This window comes from Rissa tridactyla, chromosome Z, assembly GCF_028500815.1.
Source record: "Rissa tridactyla isolate bRisTri1 chromosome Z, bRisTri1.patW.cur.20221130, whole genome shotgun sequence".
Classification (NCBI taxonomy): Eukaryota; Metazoa; Chordata; class Aves; order Charadriiformes; family Laridae; genus Rissa; species Rissa tridactyla.
In genome coordinates, this window is record NC_071497.1 from 83,590,000 (window position 1) to 83,599,274 (window position 9,275).

Genomic DNA, 9,275 nt, shown 5'->3' on the forward strand with positions numbered 1-9,275 from the left:
ATCATGAGCAACACCTATTTCATGAATTAGGTGACCTGCAGAACTAATAAACACTTACCTAGACTTGTAGGTTTTATGAGCACATCAAGCACATCGTAAAAAGGGAGGCTTTTCAGTTGAACATCAGGATGAACGGGTGGAATCGGAGGGGATGGCTGCTGCATCTCAAAGTGGGGCTTAGTGTCTTGGAGGAGCACAGAACTGACAGGCGAGGAAGGAGACTGAGGCGTGACCGAAGTAGAAGGGAGTGGGTGAATGCCAGCAACAGCCAGGTCAGGCTCGACAGGAGAGGAACTATTGTCCAAATTGAAAACTGCAGGTTTTATAGCCGATAAGTCCGAAAGTCCTTCAATCGTCCTTGGGTACCGACGCCTATAGAGTTCTCGGATTTTTATCTGAACTGCTGGGCTGCAGCCGCTCTTCAATAAGTGCAGTGCCCTCATCAGGAGGTCATGTTTCCGCCCGCTTTTATTACGTCCAGCAAACCCCAACAACACTTGTAGTTCAGAAACACGAAAGCTTGATACCATATTCTAGAAAGAAGAGAGAGATAACCACAGGTGAACCCCAAGTTTCTGAGCATCGTGAAGCTTATGAGCTTCCATCATTCTAGTTCCACATTTGTTATCTTAGGTACTACCCATACCTTTACCCAACACAAGAGCATAGTTAGTTTAAAACGAAGAAACAAAGTGTCCAGGATGAAGGTTGAGTTTGGGTGTGTTCTTGATTTCAAAGGCTTCTAATTGTATTCACACTCAAAACCAACAACAACATCTTAATGCAACCCATGCAGTGTTTTCTTAAATTCACACAGAAGCACAAGGTCTAAAAAAAAAAAAAAAAGTCGTCTCACTTCATGAAACAAACAAAAGAAATTTGATTAATCAGTATTATCATCTGTCTTCCAATACATTTTAAGAAATAGAATAAGCAACTGTAAGTCATGCATAGTTTATTCTGAAACGCTCTTTATTTTGTTCATGCGTGCATTTAAAGTGCTCCCCAGAGACAGGCACATCAGGGTTCACTCTTGAAAGAATGGCACAGCAAGGTGGACACTCTAAACAAGATAAATTGTATCATATGAACGAACTGTTTAACCAACATAACTGATTCTTCCAAAACATCACAGAAAACTACCTGTCCTTTTTGTATTACATTCTGGTACCGTGGGACACCAAAAGGTGTCTTTAAAGGAAATAATACTATTTACTTGATTATCAGAGTTAGTTTTAGAAGACTGAGGATTGAACTATGAATATCATAAGCAAAAAGATTCTCATTAAAAAATAAAAAAGAAATAAAAAAGCCCACTATGCAAGGTGAAGCGACCTTCTGCCCCCATTACTAAAAAACAAGTAACTTAGCATAGGCGCATCATCTCACATTTTTGTGAGCAAGCTCTCTTTTCAGAGGTATAAAATTGTCCAGAATTCTTCTAAGCAACTTCCTATTTGTGGGACTCTTCCACCGTAACAAGGAGGTTAAGTTTAAAAGATGAAAGAACATCTGACTTCAATCTGTACTGCTGTACTGTACCAACCCCAGACTCAAGGACTGGCAGATGAAGGCCCTAACAGAAGGTACAAAGTAGTAGACATCTGGGACCATAAAAGATTTTTTTAAAAACAGTTCAGAAGTGCATTGTTTGACTTCAAGTAGTAGTCCAATATACAATATTTAAAGCTTTGGGCACTGATTTCAGAAGGGATGCAACTACTATACAGTTACAGAGTTTACACCCACATATTCTAACACAGATCTGATCTCAGCTGAAGTTTTAATGCTACAACCATGCAGTCAGCCACCAAAAAAAAAAAAAAGTCTGAACTCCCCCTGTGCCTCTAGCTGCTTGCTCCCTATTCTCTCCTTAACGTTGAGAAAATTGTTCGGTTTGTTTTTGTTTTTTTTTTTTTTTTACAGTAAGACAGATCAGGGAACTGAGCCAGATAAAAACTGAACTTGTGCCATTACAAGACAGCAGGAGCAAAGAGCCAGGACCTGCCTTTTCAAGGGCCACATTATTCATGCATATCAAAATAATCATCTAAAACACTACGTTAGGACTCTCATCAGGCACACCCTTTCCTCATTGTTGAGGGGACGAGGTTATCCTATTTCAGATACCCAGTTTTAACGTTTCCAGACGGCCAGTCTGGGTACGGTGATGCTTCTATCAAGGAGCTAATCCAGCAGTCTTCAAACTGGTATTCCCCCAACGCCCCGTCCACGGACACAATTTGCAACTGCCAGTGAAAGCAGTGTCACATGAGGCATTGAGTGTCTCACCCTACCTTCTGAAGAAGGGACCAACAGCAGATGTCACCTTTATTTCATCCCAGCAACCTCTTTCAACAGCAAAACCACACAAGAAAAGACAGAGACAGAACTCCACCCAGTTCACAGCTGCTGGAGAAGGTTAGCGTCCACCTGGCATCCCCCTGCTACTTTTCCTTAGTTTCACAGTTAAAAAGGGTGACAAAAATAAAGTGTTTCACTATTCATAAAAATAGCTTGAAGTACTGTAACAGCTTTATAGTCATGCCACATAAAAGAGAAATAGCGTTAAAAGATAATACTGATATTCGAGAATTTACTGAGAACTTCATGTTGCGTGCTTCCATAGATAGCTGCATAAGCTTGATAGCAATGTCAGCTCCTTTATTTCAGATGCAGGCAGTAAGCATGATTCTGGATTCCATAATCAGAATGCAAATGAATAAAATAATCCTTTACACAGAGATTAAGGAAAAAGCATGTATTGCAAAATACTATTACCCTGCCTGCTGCCTTCTGTGCATTCCCGCAAGTTAATCAAGGTGAAACGTACAGTCACTCATGCCTTGAAACAGCTAACATTTCATGTGGAAATTCCACAAACTAGCATTCTCTTACGAGACAGATTTCATTTTATTAGAAGACACAGGCTGGCTTCAATACCATAGTCAGCAAGATTTTAAATTGGCACCTCCATTAAAAATGCTTGGGAGTGTAAAAAAAAAAACCAAACACAAAATACGGTTTTGTCCATCAACGCAAAAATCTAATGTATGGTTTTGAAAGAAGTCTTGCAAAAGTAAGTTTTACTGGAATTAATTAAACAATGGCTTTCGCAACATTTTTCCCCCTAAAGCTGATTCCACATTCCCTTTAAGGCAACAAGAACAACGCGCACGAATACGCAGCCAGTCTGATCTACACATTTGAGCTTATTACTCCATTTACAGATATATCAAAGTGGACACTTGTTATAATCACCAAGTTTTTATGGAAGCATAACATATGCTTAGGAGCATTTATAATCATGGTGCAAGACAGATATTACTTCCAACAAACCCTACCAAGTTATTTTCTTCTGAGGTTCCTGCAATATTGCAGAAGACTGCAGCCTAGCTATTAACATGCTTTTCACATCACTGAATTAAGATTAGACATTCAAGTTGTGTCACGTAAATGCCATCAATTTTCTCTTAAGAGAAGTTCTTTACAGCTGCACAGCCCAATAAAAAGCTTTTTTAACACAGAAGACCAAAGCCATTTTACTTTTAATGTTTCTCCATGAACACAAAGAGTAGTTTGACAGAACTTTAAGGAAAGAAATCAGACTGGATAATTCAAGTACTTTCATATTCCAGAAACATTTTTCCCCCCTGAAATTCATACTTGAAGGTCATAAGAAGTTTCACAGGGTTTTTTTGTTTCTTATTGTTGAACTACAGTGACCATGATTCATAAGCAGAAATATTGTTCTAAAGCATTAAGCCGTAGGTGTATTTGGAATGGCATCCATTTCACAGAGATGATGATGTTAGGGAGTCCACAAAATGCAGACGCAGTGCTGAAATTAAGGGTAGGCACGTTTCAGAGCAAAGTAAAGGATCAAACACCTCTCTCAAACAAGAGGTACGCGATTCTCCACACTCCCCCCCACCAAGGCTACCTGCAGTTTTAACAGTCATTGTACTTACATAAATAAATAATATAAATGGAAGGTAACCAAAAATGCCTGTTAAATTCTTGACATGCATCTACAATAAACACCAACGGCTGTAGCTTCTAGGGCAACCGCAACTGCTCAGGTGGTGAACCCTGCACTTGAACCTGCAGAAGCAATCCAAGTCGATTCAGAAGTCCTAGTCAGCCTCCACCACCCGAGAGCTCTGCTTCAGCCCCACTGGGATGTTTTCTGAAGGCTATATAGGGAAGGGACGCACCATGGACCAACCCCACAAATCCTCACTCCTGACTTTAAGCCCTTTTCTGGACACTTACAGCAGAGAAGCAGCTTTATGACATCTTTTGCAATAAATTTGCATACGCGCTGATATATAGTGGGCTAGAAGTGTATAATACTGGTAAAAAAGAGCAACGTGTGTCTGTGGATGGTTGAAGATGTCTACGCTGACCCTAAATACAAATATACATATATTCTAGAAACTGATACAACTATAGATAAAAAAACTGCAAGTCTTAGGAAAGAATGAAGATGTCATTAATTAAATCTGCTTAAGTAGTACAGCACATTAAGAGCAGCTCTGAAGAACACAACAGTTGGTGCAACCAGCATGACCATCAGGTCCTCAGTATTACAGGGCTTTTTCTTTGGACTAACTCTAACCTTGCTCTGAAATTAGGCATTAGTCTTCAAAGTTGCATGCACTTAATATAACAGCGAAAATCCTAAATCAAATACTTCTGTTCATTTCACATAAGATGCTCAAAACAAAGCTTGAACCATTTCATTGCAGCCTTTTTTTAGTTTGTTTTTAAGTACCATAAACTACATTATCTCCTTCCTCTCCCCATCACTATATCTCAGTGCAATCATTAATTGTTAATTATTCTAGATACAACAAACTTCTAAGGTACCACAATAAGCCTCACTGGTCCAAAAAAGCAACTGTGCATCTAGGAAGAGCAAAGGAATTATGTACAGATACAACAGTGTATTATCATAGGTTATTAATAGTATTTTATCAGAGGTTATCTTATTTAATACACTCAATGTTAATTGCAACCTAAAGATCACTACTACATCACCAACAGAAACTTCTCAATATCCATTCTGCCCATCATTTTAAGTTTACCCCAGATCAACACACAGAGTTTGATTTCTACCCCAAACCCCCCCAACTAGTCAGCATATACAATACAATGTTATTAACACAGCTAAAATAAAACAGAATACAAAAGAGCGTTTTGCAATGAGCTTGAAGAGGACACGTGAGAATACCTGTCAGTGTTTTCTCCATGGCTAACAATTTTGCACTAAGCACTGCTTCACCTGGTAAACAGGCAAATGCTGTCCATTCAGACCAGAAAAATAAAGCAAGATGAGCGGAAAGACAGCAAGTCTGGTATGAAGGAGAGATCCAGTACATACAGGAATGATACTTCAATTTCTGTGTTTTAATATGGTGTCTGAACCATATTGCTCTTTCACATTTGAATTGCATGACTTTAGTACTGGGTGTGCAAGTGCAAAAATTAAAAGCAGGACTTAACTTTCAGCATCTATAAACCCTGATTTTCCAGTCATCTCCCCTTCCACACAGGACATATGAGCACACTTCCATCTCGTCTCATTAAAATGACGCTTTTTTCCACAATGGCCATGAAACTGATCAGTAGTGTCGCACAAATTAGGTTTGGCACAGGCATATTCATTCGCCTATAGTTTGGGGTTTGTTTTTTTTATTCATAAAGATGAAACTAACACATTACTTCAAAACCCAATTCAATACAAACTATGAGACTGAAGCTGTTCTCTTCTAAACTAGGGATGTGCGATGTTTCAAGCATAGTGTGCACTCTGTATTATTTGTTTCCAGAGCCAGGATGCCAGCAGAAACTTAGGGGACCCAAGAGATGTTCTTTAAGTAATAATATATAACCAATTCTCTTAACTGCAGTATTTTGCTGGGATGCAAACCTTAGCTTCAAGCCAAATCTCAGCAAGTTGAGAATTTGTTGGGAACTGGAATTGTTTTCTCACAGATGGCTCTCAGAAGGAGCTGTAGTTCTCCACTCCTGGGCCAATTCTGTTCAAAAACGTGTTCACATGCCATCTCTGGCCTCCACACCAGACTGCTGACTTCTGTTCCACGTCCACCTATGCCCGTGTAATCCCTTTGACATTCATCAGGCTGCTCGTGAGTGAGGATTATGGATAAAGGTAGGAGCCATGCTTAAAAACACAGCTGTGAACAGCAGGTCTGGAAACCGTAGCTCAAAATACAACGTACATACAGTTGTGCTCACCACATCTCAGCAGCTCCCTAATATTCCAGAAACTGGTAACCTACAGAATTCAATAAACACTACTAATTAATTAATCTGAAGGTCTGGAAGGGTAAGCCTTTTCCTCGAAAAGAGGTGACTGTGGTTATGGCTACTTCCGAATCCTTTAACAATAAACTGAAGATTTCCAAAAGGCCTGATGGAACAGCAGGTTTGAATTTCTTTGTTTTCTTTCACTCCAGCCTCTCGGTTATAACCCTTGCTCCCCAGAAGTTCTACTCTGAAGGTCCAGAGGATGGCAGGGATGGTACTAACAAATATCAAAATGATCCTTTGCCCTGAGAATAGAAAAATGCTGCCCCTGCATGTTTCCCTCAAAAACAGGATTTAAGGGAGAACTCTGACCTCCTGCCCTTAGCCAGTCCTTAACAATTTACTAAAATAAATTCAACTCTCCAAATTGCCCTAGTGGCCTTTTATAAGGCAGGCAGAGATCACATATTACAGGAAATTGCAATCAACAAGAGAGCAGCAAACAATAATGCCATAAAAACGTCACATACATTAATCTATAAAGCAGCAGTTTAAGATCACTCCTAAAGGTCAGTTTATTAAATCTGTTGGAGGTGGTGGGGTGTCTCTTTTCTTGGGCCAAAAGCAGGAAGAATTGGTTGTCTGAAGAAAAAAAACTTAAACCTGCAAACCAAGTGTCTGGTATTCAAGCAGACACACTCAAATGTCTCCTCTCAAAAAAAAAAAAAAAAAAAAGAGACAAGACAGTAGACTGCCTTACGTTTTCAAGGCCTTTACTATGTTCTCTTCCAAAAATTATCTAGAGCTTTCCCAAAATGGATCATTAATTATGATCAGCCGGATGTTGAACATTTAGAGAAGCTCCAGGCTAACAGATTAATTTCACAGGCACCCCAGTTTAGAAATAAGATGAATGAGAACATCAAAAGACATTTCTCCAGACTAGTATTTTTTTTAAACTGCTGATACCTATTCTTTTGAGTGACAAAAGAGCAGTCCTGTAGTTGGCCTGAAACCCAGTTGCCTTTTCCCCCCCCATGCTTCCTGCATTACTTGTGGCAAGCAACTCAGGTGCGTATATAATTTCAAAGGTATTTAGGTACCCAATTCCCAGACAAAGTCTATCAATACTTACGCGTATCTAGATAAGCGATTGTAGTGCTTTGGAAAATGCAGACCATAGCTCAAGCCTAAGGAAGAGGAGCTACACAAAGAAGAGTCATCTCTGCTACAAAGTTTATACTGGGGGTTTAGCTACCTACATAGCTACACCCTTTGAGAGACCTTGGAAAGAGGGCTGAAAATGGGTGAGGACACTAAACAAGAAAACATGTAAACACAAACAAGTTAAAAAACCCCCGACGTTTAACTTAGGGGGGAAAAAAAAAAAAGCTAACCCTTCTCAAACCTAAGTCTGAGATAGAGCACTGTTGTCCTCAAATAAAGAAACTCAGTTCTTTCCATGGCATTTTTTATAACCGAGTTCCTCAGCTACCCTACAGCCACTCCAACCCGCGCGGTGTTAGTGCTGGAAGAAGCCTTAGTGTAGGAAATTCTCTGGCGATTGCAGCATATTTCCCACTGTTGGTCAGACTACTGTCAGTACAGCCCATCAGACCTTTCTCTACACTAAAGCCTAACTCACAGTAGTTCCTATTTAACTGGCTTTTATTCCTTTTGTAGAAAAGTCGGGGGGGGTGTCGGTGTGCATGTAGTATTCCCTCGGCAGCACTTCTGCAGGTGTGGATGCTGCAGAAAGACATTCTCCTTCCGAACAAAGATACTCAACAGACTGTTCAAGAGACATGAGGAAAAACAAAAACGATGTAGTCAGCTCTTTGTGCACACACCTTAAAATACAAAAGGCCACACAGCCCCCCCCGAAAAATCTGTTACAGGAAGTCCGCAAGTGCAATATAAAAGGCATTCAATCGAAGACAAAACAGGTCTGAAAAGAAAAACTGGATTTCACGCTTCAGAGGCATAGCTTTCCCGGTGAGAAAACTGTTAATGAATTGTCAGAAGATTCAATAATTATTAGCATTCTCAAAAATGGGGTAGTTACTGGGCATTCTCCCCTCAGCGGGCAGTAATGGTGCTCCCGAGGGCGCGGAGCCCCGCCGTGCGACCCTCCGGCAGCGGGCCGGGGCCCGGCTTCTCGCCAGGTCGGGCCGCAGGCAACCAAAACGGCTTTTAAGATGTCGGGAACCGGGGAGGGGGGTGAGCGCACCCCGCCACCAGCACAAGCCACCCGGCGGGGATGGAAAACGGGCTCCCCGAGCCCCCCGTCCCGTCCCAGGGCAGTGACAGGGAAGGTTTTCCTCAGGCTCCCGCGTTCCAGGCCGGCCCCTCTTCCTCTCCTCGGGGAAGGCGCAGGCGGCCGCGGGGCCCCGCCGGTTTCCGGGCGACCGTTACGGGCCGCCGCCTCAGCGAGAGGCGCCGGCAGCTCACCGCCCCCCCGCCCCCGACACGCACCGAGGTGCGCGGCGGGGGCTCCCCGTGAGGAAAGGCCGGGGGGAGGGGGCGGTGGGTGAACGACCCCCACACACACACACACGCCACCACCCCTTCCCACAACGAGAACGGCCAGGCGACATCTTGTCCCGCGCCTCCCCCGCCGCCTCCTCACCCGCAGCTCCTCGAAATCCGCCATTTTCTACCCGCTGCTGCTGCCGCCGCCGCCGGGCCCCGCCGCTGCCGCCGCCGCCACCACCACCATCGTGCACCCGGTGCGCGCCCCCGGCACGTGACGGGGGAGGGCGGCTCCAACGAGACGGCGCGGGGGAAGCACCGCGCCACCCTCCCGGTGCCGCCTCTCCGCCCGGCGGGGAGGCCCCGAGGGAAATCCTGAGGTAAAAACCCACCGGTACCGCCCGCCGTACCCCTCACCGACCCCCGGGGTCCCGGGCAGGCCCAAACCCGCGGGGAAGGGGCAGCTCCAGTGCCGGCAGGGCGGCCAAGGACTCCGGGGACATGAGGAGGGAGCGGCACCCCCAGGG

At 43.3% G+C, this 9,275-nt stretch overlaps 1 protein-coding gene across 8 annotated transcripts in view; it reads right to left on the reverse strand.

The window, feature by feature from the left end:
* LOC128902659 (E3 SUMO-protein ligase PIAS2-like) overlaps positions 1-9,029 on the reverse strand; it is a 31,776-nt gene extending 22,747 nt beyond the window's left edge. For all 8 annotated transcript variants that reach the window (XR_008463852.1, XR_008463851.1, XR_008463853.1 and 5 more), the window contains exons 1-2: positions 8,906-9,029; positions 59-533 (exon numbers count right to left, since the gene is read on the reverse strand). Coding sequence is in view for 4 of the 8 variants with exons in the window: in XM_054186022.1 (XP_054041997.1) it covers positions 59-533; positions 8,906-8,929 (499 nt within the window). In the remaining 4 variants the exon portion in view is untranslated. The remainder of the gene's footprint in view (positions 1-58; positions 534-8,905) is intronic.
* Between the last annotated feature and the right edge of the window lie 246 nt (positions 9,030-9,275).